The sequence below is a fragment of the Rhamphochromis longiceps genome, linkage group LG7 (assembly GCF_057381845.1).
Source record: "Rhamphochromis longiceps isolate RC_006_pf linkage group LG7, R_longiceps_female_GT1.1, whole genome shotgun sequence".
In the NCBI taxonomy this organism is placed as follows: Eukaryota; Metazoa; Chordata; class Actinopteri; order Cichliformes; family Cichlidae; genus Rhamphochromis; species Rhamphochromis longiceps.
This window is the reverse complement of record NC_140563.1, coordinates 6940250-6960882: the sequence shown is the minus strand read 5'-3', so window position 1 is coordinate 6960882 and position 20633 is coordinate 6940250. Positions and strand designations below refer to the sequence as shown.

The following is a 20633-nucleotide window of genomic DNA, read 5'->3' as shown; positions in this document are numbered from 1 at the left end:
AATTAAAATATATAATCTGTGCAACTGTAATACATATATCAGGTATCCCAGGTAATAAAAACTCGGTGTGAATCAAGCATAGATCATATTGTTCTGAGGCAAACTAACACTGTATCTCATTTAATCTCCATACTCTATGCATTAAGCTAAGGGGTGCAGCATTTTATTCTTTTTTTCAATTTAAGCTAAAATCTGTATTGGCTGTAAAAGGTTTGCACTTATGTCCGGTTAAAGCCGTTTTGTTAATTTGCCTTTATTCATAGTGACACATAACCACTTGAATGAGAGTGAATTCTTTTAAAACTTCTGTAAAAATTGGTTTATTTTGCTTGGCTTTGTGGAAGTTTTGAATGAGGCTTGTATAGTATACAAACTTGTATAGTAGACAGTGGGATCTTTTTGTTTGATTGTTACCTGTGGTAGCCCATGTGTTTGTGAAACAGGTGGTGTAACGTGCAGACCTATAGACATTGCTGCTTGTTATCTTGACAGGAAAACTGTGTTTTTTGCTATATTTTCTGTAAAATATGTAAATGATTTTGAAGAAAAGCCCACAGAAAATCTTTCACTTCTTAAATCATTATTCTGAATAGCTTTCAGAACTTAAAACACCTATTGCCACCATTCATCTAAAAGTGACCACAGCAGTGGACTGTTTTCATGTATTTTTTTCCAGACATGTTTTGAACTAATAGAGGACAATGTTTCAAATTCTCAGTGGAGTACCAGCTTTTACTTAAATAATATGCATGGTGAATCCACAGAAAGCACATGACATCATCTTTAATAAAGGCATTCCTTTCTGGATTGCATTACTGCAAGTGTAAAAAACAAAAAAAAAAAAACCCAAACCGAATTAAGAATTTGAGTGGCCTAACTTTTTTTTTGCAAATTTTTCTGTTGAATAAAAACCACAGTTAACTTGCTAAAAATAAACCTGTGCCATCTCAAATGTCTGCATAACCACTGCATTTATGGTGCTTGGCACCATTCATTACATTTGGGACTTTGAAATGCTTTCCAGGGTATGGATGGCAGCAGAGCTGTGCCCATCCAAAGCCCACAGGCACATCAATTAAAATGTAAATTGTGTTGTCACTAACGATGGAGAGAGTCAGGTGCAACCCAAACATCTGGTTGATGCCCGATCCCACACATTCACCCCATAAGCCTCTTGCAGCTAAGCCTTGCCACTCAGGGACAAGTTCTGTGGTTGGCGGGAGCAGGGTGTGAATCTGGGACTGCCAGGCACTGCCCATGTGGAAATATGGCACAAAGATGACAGGCAATGTGCTCAGACAGCTGTATAAAGGGTTTAAGCTCTTTCTTCCGCTCATCAGTCTACTTCTGACAGCACTCCTGCAGTACTGCAGATGAGGTAAGGGGTCCCAGCATGAAAATGGGGCTTCAAAGCAATCATCTTCATATGCAACACTACACAGCACTGCAAGGTAAAGGTGAAGCCATGATACACTGGAAATATTCTGAGGCAGTGGGTGTTTGCCAGAATTTGAGGTCATGTACATCTGTACAAGCATTATTCCCATCCTCTCCAGTCATAATTATGTTCTTTCTAAAGTACGTGTTAATGCTGCTTCTGTAGCATGACCTTCAGAATTTCAATGGTTCTTAATGCAATTTATTATATGCTTTCTATAATAATGCGATTTGTCAAGACAAATTTGAGATCAGGGATCATTTTAAATTTTACATATACAATAGAAACACAAAGACATATAGATCAACAGTATTTAATTTAACAAAACTGTCCTTCTAGCAGTGAGCTTCAACTTTTACAGTAGCAGAAATGGATGCATTTCCCTCTTTTCAGGTCCTCAGCCTATTGATGACAGCGCAGAGTGGCTAATGTATGTGACAGATAATTAAACGGTGAATAATGATCAGATTCCATCACTGACAGTTCTGTCACTCACTCCAAAATGATGAACAAGTGTTTAATTCATCTCAGTTAGAGATGGTCACAAAAGATTTCATCAATTAATCCACAGCTGAGAAAATCACTAATGTGCTCTAGGATTCCTTGATAAATGGGGAAAATGAGGTTACTGTGTCATCTGATCGAAAATCGGCAGCTATACCAAAAAAAGAACAATAAAGGAACAATACTTTGTTTCATGTTTTTTGACACATCTTTGAAAGAAGTTGAAAGTATATTAGTAAACCAATTTTGTGATATGCGAGGAAAAAAGAAGAAAAAAACCCACATGAATTAAGTGTTGAAAAAATAATTGCAGAATACAGTTTTCGTGATTTAACCACAACATTTTTTTCTTAAATAAATAACTTCTGCTTTGTAAAGACACTTTTTGAAACAGTAGACATACTCTAATTCCGAAAGTCACTGAATTAACATTGCTAGTCGCTGATTTGCCAAACACAAGTCTGTTATTCCGAGCGTCAGCCGCAGTCCTCGCAACCAAAGGTCAGTAATGTTCTGTCAATAATGCCTGTAAGTAATTTCATCAGTTTTAAAATGTCTCACAAAAGTATTAGATTTGGGTCTCTTGTACATTGTCTTTTGAGCTGGCCCGGATTAGCAAAGGTTCGTGCGCTGAGCTGTGTATAGAATTGATTGTGGAGGCATGGTTGTATGCAGTCTTATAGGTGTTATAGTGGTTGAGGTGCTCGTGCTCAAGAGGAGGCAGAGTAAGGTGGCCCTCCATGCCTGGGCCTCCAGTTACACAATCCTCGTCCACATTGATGATCTCAATAGTGCGTGTGGGTGCATGGTGATTCTGCTGGTGGTGTTGTTTGCGCATCTTATAGAAGATAATAAGCATGACAGCTGCCATGAGTGTGATTGCAACAAAGCAGCCAATGATGATCTTGGTTGTCTTCATTACCTCATCCAAGCCATTCTGCAATCCCTCACCACCCACCTCTGTGACGGGAATTGTATAAGTCTTCTCTGTGGCACGTGTGGAGAGTGCGGTTCGGACGGTGGTGGTTGTTGTAGAGGTTGGTGAGATAGACTCCCATGTACCAGCAGAGGGTGTGGGGCCAACCTTCTGTTGGACAGTAGTGGTGAAGCCTTCATTATGCGGGGTTTCTATTGTCTCCACTGTCACTGTAGTAAAGTAGCTGAAACTGCTTTCCGTAGAGGAAACATTGAGTGTGGCAGACGCTGTTGTGTTACCTGCAGAATTACTCACCATGCACGTATATGTACCTGTGTCCTGCATGGTAACGTTGGTAAAGTTCAGTGTGCCATCATTCAGCACAGAGATTCTGACCTTGTATGCACCGTGTGTCATGATGGAACCATTGGGTGTAATCCAGCTCACTGAGGTTAAAGAGCTGGCTCTGCATTTCAACTCTGCAGCACTTCCCTCTGTTACATTTAGGTCTGTGGGAGGCTCCACAATAACAGGAGCATAACAGTGAAAGTAATTCTGGTCCAGCTCACCAATGTAGCGTCCCTTATGGTGAGGAGGTGAACTGCAGCGGGCACAGCAGCTGGTGTTTGCAGGTACCATCTCCTTAAGCCACCAGCTTAGCCAGAGGATGTCACAGTTACAATTCCAAGGGTTGTGGTGTAAGTGCACTCTCTCCAGGTGATGTAGAGGAGTGAATAGATCATGGGGCAAGAGGGTAAGGTTATTGTGGGCCAGATTGAGTTCCACAAGTGATTGCAGGTCATCAAAAGCATTCCTTTCTATGGTCTGGATCTGGGCATGCATCATCCACAGCTTTTGTAAGTGTATAAGCCCTTTAAATGAACCAGGCCGGATGACAGATAGCTGATTTCCTGACATTTCCAGTTCATCCAGCTTCACTAGGGGAATAAGATTGGGAATTTCCTTCAGATTGCACATTCCCAGATTTAAGTAGCGCAGATTGCTCAGCCCTTCAAAGGCCCCATCAGATATGTAGTTGAGCCGTTTGAGCTCCCCAAGGTCCAGCCTTCGTAATGAGGGCACTCTGTTGAAAGCATAGGAGGTAATGCTCTCTATGGGGTTATTCCTTAGCCAAAGCTCTTTTAGTTTGGACAAGTACTCAAAAGCCCCGTTTGGGATGGTGGTGAGGCGGTTATCAAATAGCTCCAAGGTATTGAGGCTGGCCAGTCCATTGAAGGCCCCAAGCTCAATTTTGCGTATGTGGTTTTTGCTCAGCTGTAGTATCTCTAGATGTCTTAGGTGTTTGAAGCTGTCCACTTTTATGACTTGAATAAGATTTTCTTGCAGATTCAGGTAGCGTGTGTTGGTAGAGATGCCATCAGGAACATCCCGCAAGCCTCTGCGGGTGCAGATGACTTTGCTGAACTGGTTACTGCACGAACAGACAGAGGGACACGTCTGAGCGCGAACCAGTCCTGCGACCACCAGCAGCTGGAGGGCCAGGAGCAGAACAAACAAAGGGTCGGACAAGGCCCGGTTCCACCTAGGACCTCGCATCATCTGCTGCTGCTGAGAGGAGGTCATCTTGTTTAACATTCATAATTCATTGACTGGTCTTTCACTCTCTTAAAAGAGGATTTTGGCCCACTGGAATGAAATGAGAAAGAGAAAAGAGAAGACACCCATTAGGTAAGTGTGTGAACAAGTCTAATGCATACTAAAGTTTATCCCATGCCATTTCGAATTATTAGCACAAGGATAGCCTTAAAAAAGGTATACTGTCTTGTGGCATCCATTAACCACATCCACACACAAACTGGGAACTTATATAGAAATGCGTTTTCAGGCACAATGTCCTTGTATCTCAGTCACATAATCCAAATTCCTGAAAAAACAATTTGTCCTTGTCCTTGTATCTCAGTCACATAATCCAAATTCCTGAAAAAACAAATGATTTCTGTGCTGTTTGTTTGCAGAAGAAGGGAACGAGTGAAAAAAAGTGAAAAAAAGCAGCCATGACTGCTGCGTTGTGATTTATATTTCAGTGTGGAGGAGCATAAATAATAATAAGCTCAACACCCACTAGTCCTTCAATCGAGTCAAGATATCTAGAAACCTCTGATTACAACTCACAAATCAGCAAACAAAAAGCATGAAAGCAAGTGAAAATATATATCTATATATATATATATATATCTATATATATATATCTATATATAGATATATATACACACACATATAATATGTGTGTGTATATCGATTTAGAGAACGTGCAATGAGTTCAACACTACAACAGTGGCCTCTCCATTTGGGTTTATTTTCTTTATTTTTTTTTATAAATCACAAATTAAAAGCTCTGTTTAAATTTACAACTTCCTTAAAAAGATTAAGGTTAAGATTTTCTCTTTTCATGTTAACTGGAAAAGCACTGTGAGTTAAGGCAGGAACATTAAGCAGCTGAAATGTAGACTAGCAGTGAGGTCAACACTACAACAGTGGCCTCTCTTTATTTGCTTTCTGCTGAATATACACTTTACATTTTTTTTTTCTTTTTTTTAATAAACTTTACTCAAGGAACTTGAGTCTTCCCAGGGCCCAAGTTGGCTTTTAAAGTCTGAGACATTTTACCTTAAACCATTAGACCATTCAAAATATTTTTTCTTTTTTACTAAGCACTTCATACATTTTTTCTTACATGTTTTATACAATATGGGTATTCAGCTACTTAATAAGTGAAAGATCAGTACAGTTAAATGCCATAAATGCCACTGATGCTCTGATGTCCTTCATTGTCAAATATCTCAGCCAAGTGTGTCTGTCACACAAAAATAAAAAAAACCCTGTTGGTTTTCTATAATCAATGTATGTGTGTGTTTTAGTGTTAAACATAATCATATCCATTCTGTGGAATAATAAACCCACTGAAAGACACATCGCTGACATATTGATTAATTTCATGTTCAGTATAACATCTCTGGACTTTACCGGCTTATTATTAATGACTACATTGCAACACCATTGTTCAAAAACGAATTCAAATACAATAATTACAACACTCTTATTATGTTGAGTCATACAACTTTCTCATTGCTTTGCTTATTATACAGTTCATTAGTATATGTTTTTTTTTATTGTCATTTTTTTCCTCACTACTATCTAAGTGAAAAACAGGGAACCACTCTGGGCAGGTCGGAAGTGAGTCACAGAGCTAGCACAGATAAAGGGAAACATTTATAGAGCCTCTAATCTACCTGACCTGAATGTTTTTGAATGTGGGAGGAAACTGGAGCATGTTCAGAAAATCAATGTGAACATGAAGAAAAAGATGTAAACTATACTGTTAGATTTTCAACCTCCAGTGAAATGTCAGCGATAAATACTGAACCACTGTGGAATATGTGTTGTTCGGCTATGAATAGCTTAGGAAATGTGAAACATTTTTGTAACGGAACACAATGTCTTTTACACAACAAGGTTCAATCTTTCAACAATAACAGAAAGAGCTCTCTGAGATAAGAGTTATCTTGAGATGTGTTATATATTAATTAAGTAAAATATCTTTTATATTTAAAGAAACTAATCACAAATGAACAGCTCTGTTAATTGTCACTGAGTCAACATCAAAATTTAGAAAGAATATTAACAAATTACAGTGTTCAAAAATGTTTTATGCAAGACAATTTGTCTATTTAGAAGGAAAAGCACAATTTCCTTGTAAAAAAAAACCCCAGAAGATTTTCTCTTGTTGTGTTAATTGGAAAAGCACTGCGAATGAAGACATGCAGTAACATTGCAGTGTTGTTGGGATGCAATATTCATAGTTTCTGTAGGCATACAGTGTGTTCAACACACAGCCTAATCTCCAATAGAAAGCTCTTCACTTAAGAATGGGGAGGCTATTACTGTAACTACTGATTAATTGCTTGATTACTGACTCCATTAATTCTTCAATTGCAAAATTTAAATTCCAAGCAGCCAAAGCCTGGGGGTGGAAAAAGAATTTGTTTTCATACAGGGGGACTGAGCAAATGTGACAGAGCTCACACACCAGGCTGAAAATCACATTCCACTGTTGCAGTTTTAATTTGTTCGAAATTAAAACCTTGCACAAAACAACAGGGTTTAGTGCAGCACATGGTTTAATACAAGATTTATGCTTGGATGTTCTATTGACACTGCAAGAAGAAAATATTAATATATGAAGCTGAATTTTTGTATACACATCTTTATTATACACATCTTTTTAGGTGAAAACAATGTCTTTTCAATGCCATGAATGAATATAATGACCTACTAAAAACATGCTTCAGTTAAGACTTCTGAAAACTTCCTCACTCCCTGTATCTCCGCTATTTACTCATCCTCCTTTTCAACAGATCAAACCTTGATAAAAAGATAAACAATGAATCAGCAGAACAGAATCCAAACTGTGGCAGTAGAAAAGATCAAGTTGATTTACAGAGCAAAACAATATATCTGCACACTGACAATGAAAGCAGCAAAATTGGATTTACATAGTGCTGTGATGGAATTAGATGAAAAGAGATAAGGAAAATAGGATTAAGAAAAGAAAGCATTTTCAACTTTTGTCCTAACAGATTATGAACTGCCAGCTGTCTCTTTGTCTTGCAGACATACTGAAGCGCGACCCTGCTTAACAGAAGTGGAGACAATTAAACAGCCAGACCTGCAATATTTGTGAATTCATTTCTTGCTTTTACAGAAACTGTTATGTGGAGTTGTGAATATTTTCTTTTGTGCCCCTGTTGTCCACACAGGCTCTTCTTAGGGCTGCTTCTGCAGTATTTGCTCCAAATTATTGCCTCATCAAGCAGCCAATAATGAAAGATGGAAAAGTTTTTGCAGCATCCACCTGTGGAGTGGTTACTAGACCGCTTATTTCCCACTGGACTTTCACCCCGAGTCTAATGCTTGCTTCCATGCTCTCAGACTGGCACTCCCTCTGCAGTCTACTTGCTCCATTCTAGTCCTGTGCTCGCTTGGAGGAACTGCATCATTGAGCAGAAACCTTTGTCTAAGGCAGACAGTGATGGTACCTCTGTTACAAGTAGTATAAGCAATCATGAGACCTGATTTGACAAATGATGCTTGCCATCCATACTCTGACAGTAAAGCAGTCCAGATGTGCAAATAATGTTTGTCTACCTGCCTGTGTGATTCAATTGCACAAAAGCCTACAGTGCAGGATCAACAGAGCCTTTGCAGGACTAACTCCTAACTGCTAACTTCACAAGCACTTTAAATTCAGCCCTCATCAGAGGGATGGAGATACATCAGCCTCTTGGGCCTCTCCATGCCGCTTCATACATTTCTATTTGCGCATGTTTTGGAGTCCTCCCTGACTCAATCAGTTTTAAGTGTGCTATACAGCCAATGACGTGTTGGGACTTTTATGCACATGCCAAGAGGTATTCCTCTAATCCCATCAAGGATTAGTGATCTGCATGGTGTGTAACATTACTAACATCCCACTCCTCTGCTGTAGAACTGTTTTTTCTATCACAAGGCAAGAGATGTTAAATGACCAAAATACAGCTTTTCTCACAGCGTTATTGCACGTTCTATTCATGGGTCATAACCTGGTGTACCATACTGTCACAATAGGGCAATGGCCAATGTAAGCTGAGATACCATTAGTATATTTATAGTCGTCAAAATGATGGACACCACTGGAATAAAAAAAAGAAAAAAGAAGAAAAGAGCCTGCAAAAATCAGGTCAGTGTAATTAAATGATGCTGAGGTGGAGTTAATGGGTCTGTTTGGAGCACAAGGGCATAAAGGAAAATCTTCAAGACTAGAACAACCAGTTCTTTACTGTATTGCTCACAGGCCCTGCCATCACTACATATACATGAACTGTAACAAATTTATTTAATATACAGATAATGAATGAAGTTATGTAATAAATTAACAAATAAAAATGCACAATGTCCTCAAAGATCAGAGAAAAAATATATAAAACTGTTTAAATAAAAATAATTATGACAAGAGAAAAAGGGGTATAAAAATCAGGGTCAGTATTTTAGATTAACTGCCATCTGTAAAATGGTATATTTTGTTTATTTAAAAAACATGTCTCCAATAGATAGGATGGGACATTCGTAGTGGTAGTGGTAGTTTCCACATGGTCTTAAGTCTAGCCCTTCTTATGACTACTGTAATTCTGAAGTCTGTCATATTTTTACATTATAAATTGGGTAGAAAAGGCTGAATTATTTAGTTACACTGCAGGAAATTCAAGTGGGGCTAAAGCCCCCCAAAATAAGTCTGTGACTAGTTGACACAAGCCACTGAGTTATTTTATTCTGCTTTCTTATTATGGACAGCATGAACTTCCTGTATTCATTCCTTACAAATGCATTAATTCCTTTGAAAGGTGGGGAAAATAGAGTGGACTCCTCTGACGCTTTCTACACTCAGTTAATGCTCGAGTGCTTGCTGATTGTGAACTTTTCTGTAAAGAGTGACTGACAGAAGCTTCAGCTTTCACATTGCATGGAAGAGAAAAGATGATGAAAGATTGCAGAGTGTGAGGCATCTGTGAGAGAGGAATGTTGGTATGTATGCTAGAGAAAGAGAGAAAGGAGAAAGTGCAAGAGAGAAAAAGAGAAGGAGGGATTAATGAGATATAAATCAAATCAGGCCACTTCTTGATAATGCCAGCAACAGCTCCAAATATAAATCAGAATCCTTTAAGGATTCCAGTGTGGGAGGGATACCCACCACATGCATCACAAGCCTTCTTTTTTCCTTCTCTCGAGCCAGCACAATAAACCGATTAGATGTCTTTATATTTTCATCATGTGATCATAGTTTTGATATAGAGTCACATTTTCCCAGTGGTCTTTCATCACATTTAATCACACACATTATATTAGAGCCTAACTGGGGTAAAGACAGGGCAGCTTTGTCCCTGATGCTGTCACTGAACTCCATAAGAATTGTTTTTGATTTGATTCATTTTGTTTAATTACAAAAGGTTTCAATAGGTGTGTGTGTGTGTTTGTGAAGGGATGCCAAATGCTATCATTTTTCTGTAAAGCAAATTTACATATGGATATAAATAACGTAACCTTAACCAAATTTAGATTTAATTTCAGTTAAATAACAGCAATATCTGGAATATTTAGAATTATTAGGATGGCATAGGGGTGGCTAACACCATTGCCTGCCAACAGCAAGGTTTCTGGTTTGAATCTTAGCTGGGCATTTCTTTGCCAAGCTGGCATGTGCACCTTGTGCCTGCGCTGGTTATGGGTACTCTGGGTTTCTCCCACAGTGAACATGTTAGGTTAACTGAAGATTACAAATTGGCCAGAGATGTGAAACAGATAAAGTACTTGAAGTGCTGTATGAATGCTTTTTAACAATGTGACTCGTGGTCTAAAGTACTTTGTGTGTCAGTAAGGCAAGAAAAGGGCTTTTTAAATGCCAGTAGGTTACATGCATAATTATTTTATCCTACATTGTGCGAGCTGTTGGACTATAGAGTGTATAACAGGATGGATTTTAATTTATAATACTGATATATGCTACATGTATATAGCGACATTTATGATTTCATATGCACTATTACTGTGCCTTGTATTTCTGCAGTTAAGGGCACTTTAAGCTACTTTAAAATGTAATGTTGAGGGATGCTGGCTCCCCCCCCCAAAAAAAAAAAAACAAAACAAAACAAAAAACAAGAAAATGGTCACACTGCAGCTCTTTTTCAGTGTCTTTCTTTTAACCACTCAAGTGAAACAGACAAGCCAAATACTTTGAATTGGTGCTAACTAGCCAAGTGAGACAAACTGGCAGCTGCTCCCATGCCCACAGCCTTACATTCTTTCACTCACAGCTTGTCTGTGTCATCTATAACAAGATGGTGAAATGAATCTGATGCATGTAACAAAAACTGAGTAACCCAGCATGCTCTTATAAATAAGCTTATCAAATGTGTTCAGTACACAAATAATGTTAATGTTAAAATGCTTAAAAATACTTAAAATACTTAAAAATGAAAACATACATATGAAAATGATCTAAGATACGCTAAAAAAGATAATTCCATCATACTAAGACTATTACTAAGACCAAGAATAATGCTTATGTATTGCAATTATAAAATTTTAACCTTAACCACGAGCAAACCTTTTTAAACACACTATGCATTTTGTAGTTCTTATCATAAAACCACATGTGCATTGAGAAAGACTTTAGAAATAGTTTGATATAACAAAGAATTTACATTAAAAATGTACATGTTTCCATGATTTTTCTTTCTGACGACACCAAAACATGTTTAAATAGAAATGGAGAGGGCAAAGAGGTTGCTGCCCGTCTGAGGAGAGCTGTATGTGTGATCATATGAATATTAACATTACCTCAACAGTATTTTGAGTGTCACAGACACACACACACACACACACACACACACACACACACACACACACACACACACACACACACACACACACACACACACACACACACACACACACACACACACACACACACACACACACACACACACACATATATAGAACAAGAGAGAAAGATGGAGAGTAAAGACTTCTCTTTTCCAAGATTTGACAGCAGAGAAAAAGAAGTGACATTTTGACATTTTAAGTATATAGGCAACTGGGGACCTCAGATGTTAATAAATGGGATCCCTTCCAGACATTTCTTAAGACATATAAGTTAACTTGTCAAAAACTTACTTCTTTCTTTACTAAAAAAAAACCTGGGTCTATAAATATGCTAATATTGTTCATTTCCACAGTTTAACTACTAGGCAAAAGATGTCTTCTGTTGAAAAGACAATTGTACATGCACTGTTGGTTTCACATAATAGGCTGTCTCACGTTAGTTGCATACTTCAGCTTCAAATTTTCCACATTCTTTATGAGATTGTGCACAATGAAAATTGAACATCTGAGGGAACTAAATTTTTTTTTTTTTGCGATTAAAGATGGATAATGTACCACAGAGTTCAGACATTCTTCTGTCTGATTCTATCTAAAGTAACAGCTTATCTGTCAGTTTGTATCTTACAAAAACTATTAAAAAGGTCACAGAAGATGTTTTTTTTTCTTTTCTAGACAATTTTGAATGTTGTGTCTGTCTAATGTTCAGACAAAGGTCTTTATTGCTGCATTGAAAAAGCCAACTGTAGAATTTGGTTCATCGGGTCTTGCAAAAATTGGTGCTGAAGAAACAGACGGTTGCCTCGCTTAAGTCAAAAATTGCAGCCTTGCAATGATACAGCTCCCACTGTGATTCTGGCTGTGGCCATGGCCGTGCTTTGGTTATTGGATTCTTGTTGTAACACATAAATATTGACTTCATGCGGTCGTGTGGGTGCAGTCATTGTTCTGCTGGCTCTGTATCAAAACACCAGTGGTGTGTTGGTAATATATAGCTGATAGATTCAGTCCAGGTTCAACTAGTAGGACACCTGGACATATTCATATTAAAATGGATTTAACCACAGACGCAGGTGAAGTCATAATAACAACAACTGTATCCCGCCCCATCTTCACATGGATCAGTCAGGCAGAGTAGCTGCAGCTGTGTTCACAGCCAGGAGCTGTGGACTCTTGGAAATAAGCTTCACATCATGGAAAGCATTACATTTTCTCCCCTTTTACATTGTTAAAGGCAAACGTTATTGTAAGGTAAACATTCCCCACTTGTGACTTTTTAGAGGTCAGGTACTTCTTAAAGTCCACTCAACACCAAAGCGTGGTGTATGATGTGGCATTATTACATCATAGTTGGACATGCAGGTGTGGGTCAGCTTAACATAAATGCAGAGCAAATGCAAAGGCACCAGCATCCCTCTCTGTCAGAGGATGACCCTTGGACTGTTTCCTGATGAATGAAACACACTCATTTTCTAGCCTCATTGGCTACAAGTGCCAAGGGCCTCATTTAGGTCTGCTGGCATTGAAAACGCATACATACACAACTATTGCACTCACTCATAACTAATGCACACTCAAGTAAAGATGTGCACATTTTGACTCAAATTAAAACATAAAAAACCTCTGCATATTTTCACACACAAGCTGTGTACGTGTGCAACTGTGGGTCTTTAATGTGTGCTCTTAGCATTTGCAGATTTTCACAAACTGGGTGACAGCTTTCTTGTTTCACAGTAAGGGCTGTGTCGGCAGTAGGGGCTCACGGGTGACAAGAGATATTGATAAAATCATTTGTCACCCTGTGAACATTTCAGAGAGGCTGTGGGCAGAAAATAGCTGCTAACTAGTTTTCAAGGATGTCGAATGAAGGAGTCAGTCTGTATACTGCTGTCACTCTAGTGTCTGGTTGAGGTCAGGGTGAGCATGCATCACTTTGAGTCTGTCCGAGCTGTGGAGAGGTCGTACTGAGGCTGTGAACCTGGTGATGCAGGCAGTATGGTCTCCCTGTAATTGAGTTTGGGATGGAGAGAACATGAGAGATAAGCGGGAGCACACTGATGGTATCTAAAAACAGAAGACAGTGCTAGAAGCTGCAATGTCAGAAAATATATTCAAATAAGACCGGAATTTGAGAATTAATTTATTGAGCTTTCGGATTAATTGTTACACACTTATAATCCAGTTGGACTAAGATCATTATGTATGATTATCCACTGACAAAATAAAAAGTGTTGTAGGCAGTCTAAAATGCTTGAACACACACACACACACACACACACACACACACACACTCCTGAACATGTGACTTACTTTAATATCATTTCAGTGTTAACATGTCCAAGGGCACAGTCTTGTAATGTCCCCTTGATTGATGTGTCACTACCTTTTTAACATCAGCTAGTCTGAAGGTCAGTTAGGCAAAGAATCAGCTAAAAGAAGCTTAGCTAGAAGGTACAGATGTCAAATAAAGGCAATGTGGCACAGATTAAACTGTTTTTAGAATAGTTACACTGAGGAAGAACCTCTAATGGTTTGAAAGTAAATTCAAAAGAACAATTCATGATTTTTTTTTTTTTACTTTAAGTAGCTTTCAACCTTTTCCTCACATGTGGTTTTGTAAATATTCACAAAGTGACAACATCCTCACTTTCTGGAGTAATATAAAAGCATGCACTTTTAAAATTAAGCTGCCTTTATCCTAATTTGTTGCGATCCATCGGGTTGTTTGCTAATTAAATGACACCAGAGACAGATTCTGAAAACACAGAGGGCTTCTTTGGAAAGGCATATTGTACATTTGCACTTGTTCTGTAATGAGACTAATTACAATATTTTTCATTCAATAACACAAAATCACTTGTGACTGCACACGTTTGGGAACATGTATGTAACCTGCTGTTTTTCTGATACTTGGCACCAAAGGCAAAGGGTGCATTTTAGAGGAAATAAAAACATGTCAATTGATTCCATTGCACAAATTCAATATCATTTCCATGAAGACTTTCAATCTCCTACCCCACAGGGATGGATATAAAGGGTGGATAAAATAAGAGAAAATAAGAGAAATACCACATGAAAAGAAGCTTTGAAGTAAGTGAATCACAAAAGCAACTATTCATGCGAGTCATATCAAATAAGTTGAATGCCATGTAGCTTTTAAAAAGGTCTGACAGACAGCACTTTTATTAGTGAGCTTTTAAGACATCACTAGGGTTTCAAAGTTTCAAAGATGCCAAAGAGTCAGCGCCGGGTTCATGGTTGCATTGGTCAAAAAAAAAAAACAACAACTCCAGGATGATTTATTGTGACAGGGATAATAGACGTATTAAATTATGACAACATATTGCCAATGCAGGGAAACAGTATCATCAGCCTAGAGGAATAGTGTTTGCCAGTAAAAGCTTTCTGACACTGCGACAGCAGTTCACACCAAATGTAGAACAGACATGTAGTAGAAGTTACATGCATGAGTTGAGCTGTTCACTCCAGAGGCATATATCTGTGTGCAGTCCAACAACGCTCTTAGATACAAAAAGAAAAAAGGAAAAAAAAAAAAAAAAAACGCCTGACACAAAGGTAAAACGTCTAGTGAAAATAGACTTTTTGTGAACATAGGCACCAGCATAGAATAACTACTGAGAGTCATAAGCTTCTTTTTAGTTTTACACTTCAATAGTTCTAGCTCCTTTTTCAACTATATCCACAGCCTAAAATCAAGTCATTCCTCATTTCACTGTGATGGGGTAAAGTCTACAGGAGTATCAAGTTTCTCTCTGTCCATCTCCATCAATGAGGTTATTAACTGACCAGTTTATTTGCCAATGTGTTAACTGGACTTAATTCCACACATTTAGATGTGTTCTGATGCCAAACCTTGAAAAATTTATCAAAAGTGTTCTTTGATTTAAAAAAAAAAACCAAAAAAAAAACCAGGCAAATTATCAGAATTTTCTCTGAACCAAAAAGATGTTTTCTTGATAATGTCCTTGTTTTCAATGGGTTTAGCGGTTTAGACATAGGTGTGAAATTATACATTATTTCATATCAATGAAATATGCATGACAAGCAAAACAAATAATTTTTTACACATTTCTATGTGTGCATCTTTTTCTCTGAAAGCATCAGACAAACCATGCATATCTCTTTGACCAGGAAAGAAAATCACCAAGGTTGAGCCAAGCTCTGCCTAAGTCTTACCTGCCAGCTCAGTCAAGATCCAAGGGGTTTTAATCATCCACATATTAGCTTTCAATCCACCAAAATGCTGGACCTGCAAATAAAAGAGGATAAATGTAAGCAACCTTTAAAATAGATTTGTAGCAATACAGTTTCTGTCCACTCCATTCCCCGGGCTCCATGGAATAGAGTCTATGAATAATGCACATTTTTGGAAAGATCATGATGCATCTACTCAGCTACCAAAAATGCAATTTTTTTAAACCCCCAGGATAGAGTACACCTAATTCAAAATTCTCTTTACTGTTTCTAAATAATCATTGAGTCATCTTGTTAGTTTTCCTTTCAACTACTTCCTCAGCACTCTCTGCTGATGCTGATATTTTAGTACCTCTGAGACCCTCCATCTAACAAGAGGGACTTTATAGTATGCTACTGTATGTCGGAAGAGCTCATTCCTCAGGGACGACGGGACAGTCAAAGCCATAAAACTTCACAAACACACTGCAAAACACATATGCACACAGCACACACACAAACACTCAGAGCCTGAACACACAAACACGGACACACAGAGGACAGACCCTGTTGAATAAATTATGGGGGACAAAAGCAAATGGAGATAAAGCTCTCCATCCTGCATGGCATCCATTAGTATAGTGCAGGAACCCTGAATCTAAATAAGTGTATGTTTGATCAAGTGGGTTGTTACTACAGTAACAGGCAATCATAACAGCCATTCCTGATTAAAGATTTCTCATTTACACAAAATTGCCAGTAAGTATGGTCTCTGTATTACGGTTACATTGAATCCAAAGACATACCAGTTAATAGCCACAAAACACTGCAAACATAGATATGTCTCTCTCATATTTAATGCAAAGTTAAACTGAAAAGACTAGAGCGGAATAGAATGGACATCAATGAGTTATATACAGTTTAATACAATTGAATACATTTAATAATTATAACAGCAATAATAATAATAATTTCCCCCACTAGCCCCAGAGCTTTCTGACAACTGGCAATTGGCACAGATTTGGTGATCTTTGGTGAGTTGGTCTATTTATAGCAGATGTAGTTGACTCAAAATAAACTCATCGAAAGGAGGGGAGAGGTGACTTTGCACAACAGTGTAGCTCACGGAAGAAAAAAGGAACCTGAATAGTTTAGCACTCATGAACATGTCATGAATCTTGATGATATGTAGGAATATAAATAGAATATCATTTATCATCAATAATAAAAGTATACCTCAATCCAAGTCTATAGCTGTAAATAACACATACGTGTTTAAAATTGGTAAGCAATGACAAGATCCCTTACTGGAATAAGTAAGTTTATCAATAAATATTGTAACACAATTAGTTGAGGGAGAAGTATTCAGTGCTATCTGTCTTAAACTTTGCTAAAAATGACCAATTATGTCGACAAAGTAGATGATAGCGATGATGGATATGGACTATGTGCTATAATCATTATCACTGTTGTTATTATCAACAACATCAATATTGTAACCACCCTTCCACCCCCACCTTCTATCCTCCAAAGAGAGCACAGAAAACGCCTTCTGACTTTCCTCTTCCTCTGACAAAGATCTACATTATTACATTTTTAAAAAGCATGTTTCGATCCTGTATTTTAAAAGACGTATGTGTTTTTTTCTAATTAAGAAAAAAGTCTGGTCTGTCAGAGACAGCTGCGACTTTGATGGTGTTTGGACATTTGTAGGATAAGAAAGTATGATGTGTTTCTTCAGTCAGTATGCTATATTTTGTAATTTAACTACAAGGTAAGAAATAGCAACCCATGGATGATCTAGAATAATAGAATAAATGCCAAGCCTTGAAAATGTATCCCCAATGTTATCAAAATTATACATTGTTATTTTCTAAACATCGTTATGCAGTGTGTTATTTTAAAAAATGGTCTAAACAGGTAAGGATAGTGACAGTTTGCAAATAAAAAATAGCTAATAAGAAAAAAAAACAAGATAAAAATGTAGTCTAATACAGACAAGCAGCACTAAGGTGTTGTAGTTAAATTAAAAGGAACAACACTTATTTGTACCAGATTAAACCCATACTCAGCCTTAAAAAAAAAGAAAACAAGCCATGTAGCCTAACAAAGTCTTACTTCACTGTTTTCTGTCCAGGATCTCAGCATGTTTTGACCAGCAGGTCACACTACATTACCCACTAGAAAAGACCAGAAAGGCATGTCAGGATGATTCAACTGACTACACATCCACTCGTTCAATTAAGGTCTTTGGTGGGGCTGGCCCGTGTGGTTTGCAGTGTGGTAAATGCATCTCCCAAAGGAGCAGTAAGTGCTGAAATCAGCTCAGCTGAGCCTTCCATTTGTCATTATCTAATGGTAAATCCATGTGTGTCTAGTAGAAGGCTCTCACCAACCAGTAAGTGACACTAAGAGAAAAAAAGGAAAAAAAGAAAGAAACACGTTGTATACACAATAAACACCTTTGTTAAAAATTTAATGTCTATAGACATGTTAGAGCAAATGTGTGCATACTGTTCCTCTTTTATATTGTATTTTACTACTAAAAGCGGTATGATTATATCAAGAGCTTTAAAAGATCCATGAAATCTCTCAACTTTGCTTTGATGTGTTGTACAAGCACACATGGATTCCAAGCTATATTTTCTACTAAAAACAACAGAATGAGGAAGATAATGATGACGAGATAAAACAAATTAACAGACTTAAAAGTAGGCATTTAGATAGAATACAATTATCTGGAACAAAGAAAGCCATTTCATAATTCTCTCAATTACATGATCTGGGACTTAATTAAATTAGAATGTGACCAAATCTATGTTATTAATTAATACATGCCTCAGCTATGTGCACAGTTTGTTGGTAGACAATATAAGGGCTTACAGGCTTTTCTGGAAAATTCTGATTTTTTTCTCCATGTGTGTGTGTGTCAGTGTGTGTGTGCGTGCCTGTGTATGTTTGAATGCCTGTATGTGCTAGTACAGTTGATCATCACGCCTACTGACAACCAGACTTGCTTGAAATATGGTGTCTGATGGTATGATGTCATACTGCCAGATCTTCTTATCTGCAATTCAGAAACCGGTGCAGGATGAGGTCTGTCTATTGTAACAGAATAGTTTCATCTGTAGTGTTTTAGAGTGATGCAAAACATAGCTATTTTCAAGTCCAATAGAATTGGAAGCCCTGCAGGGCTGAAGGCTAAGAGAAAAATGGGATACATCACAGACTACAGCATGTAGCATTGTCCTCAACATATTATCCCTACAAAAGATTCACTGTAAAAGCATTATAATTTGCTGTTTAAAAGAAACACTTTTACAGACCTTGGTTAGCACAACAGTTTGAAATGCTGCTGAACCGAGGATGCCGCACAGGAACTCGTTGCAGAGTGGAATTAGTGCAATCAGGGGAGATATGGAATTAATATGTCTGATTAAGTGCCTGACTAAATTAGCATTTGGAGTCCAAAGAGATTTCAAACACGAGGGGAGGGATGAGATATGTTCTGAGAAGAAGAAAGGCTGACAGATTGCACTATAGAGGATAATAGAGTAGCTAAAACAACAAGACGGAGGGAAATGATAGAAGGAACAGTTATGACTCTTGGTTTTACTCAGATCAGTCGTTAAATAATTTTAACAAATAAAAAAACAACAGAATTTTGTTTTCTCCTGATCTGCTTGCGGAATGGATTCACACTCGCTGCCTTATCTTAGATTTTCACCAATACAGAAAGCAGCTGTCAGTTGTTCATGATGTGAGAGGTAATTGGTTTGGCCCCATCAAAAAAGTTAGTGCCTTCAAAGACACTATGATCTGTTTTCATGTAGACCCAGTAATTAGGAACTGAATGACTACATGGAGATGGTTATACTTAGAGAACAAAGACATTAAGAATTAAAAAATGTGACAAGTATTTAGAGACAGGCAAATAAGGACACAATACCAACACTTATGAAAAAAAAAGGTGATGAAAAACAGAGGGAAAAAGTAGTACGAGGAGATGAATGGAAGATGAAAGAGGAAACATGACTCGCCCCTCGGAGAGAGAGAGAAATAAGTTATCAATATGGTGTTTCTTCCTTAAAATGTCTAACTTGAAATTCTGGTGAAAGCCGGAGAAAAAGGCATGAGAACAGATGACGTCTTGATTAACAGAGGAGGCACAGAACAGTAAGCAAAACAGCATATGCAATGCAAATCTATTTGATCTGACACTGAAATTGAATCTGTGCGCGGTCCCTCTTAATTAACAAAAAAAAAAGAGAGCAAAAGTGAAAGAGAATAAAAAGAGGACAAGATTACTCTTAAAAGAACAGAGTGAAGCGATCAAGGTAAAAAGCGCAGCCAAGGAATAAAATGCAAGGTAAGACAGAGAAATGAAAACCTTCGAGCAGGAGAAAAGGTGAATACAAATTAAGAAGAAAAGGCAAAGTGGTATGTGGATTACTTTGGGCAAATGAGTGATATATGAGCAAAGAGGGTGAGAGACACATGGGGAAAGAGAAGAGTGGAGAGCAGTAGAATTCTTATTATTTATTTCATTTTGTGGTGTGATGGCTGTTGAGAGAAGTTTGCTTTCATGACTTTGCACCAGAAAGGCTTTCTAAAAGAAAGCTTTCAATTCTTTTATATTCGATTCAGTTTTCTCTTACAGTTTGAATAGGTTTAGTCAACAAAACTCTGGTTAGGTGTAGGGAAGAATAATATCCACCCATTGTCTTAAACTGCTTGTCCAGCTAAGGGTAAAGGTATGCCGGAGCCCGTCCGAGCTGTCATAGGGGGAAAGGTGGTGTGCACCAGTTTATTGCACATCTAACACATAGAGACAACCGTTCGTGCTCACATGAACACCTGGGCAATTTAGCATCACCAATCAGCCTAGCATGCATGTCTGTGGGAAGAAGCCAGAGTACCCAGAGAGAACATGCAAACTCCACACAAAAAGGCCCAAGCAGGTTAATGGACATGTTTGTTTCAGTATATTTCCAGTCAGTGGGTTTAAACCAGGAATTCTCTTGCTGTGACAGCGTAACCACTGCTCCTACGAGCATCGTGCCAGAAAAGAGTCAATGTTAAAATCCAAATTTTCAGCAACATAAATCACATCTTAGTGAGTCTACTTGGCAGAAAACCCTGAAAGCA

The 20633-nt window shown here is 37.9% G+C and overlaps 1 protein-coding gene across 1 annotated transcript in view; it reads right to left on the bottom strand.

Moving 5' to 3' along the window:
- Positions 1 to 1633: 1633 nt before the first annotated feature.
- LOC146664633 (leucine-rich repeat-containing protein 4C-like) overlaps positions 1634 to 20633 on the bottom strand; it is a 48390-nt gene continuing 29390 nt past the window's right edge. Inside the window, exons 2-3 of the mRNA XM_085411835.1 lie at positions 15489 to 15561; positions 1634 to 4505 (exon numbers count right to left, since the gene is read on the bottom strand). Coding sequence (XP_085267961.1) covers positions 2511 to 4454 — 1944 coding nt within the window. The 5' untranslated portion in view covers positions 4455 to 4505; positions 15489 to 15561 and the 3' untranslated portion in view covers positions 1634 to 2510. The remainder of the gene's footprint in view (positions 4506 to 15488; positions 15562 to 20633) is intronic.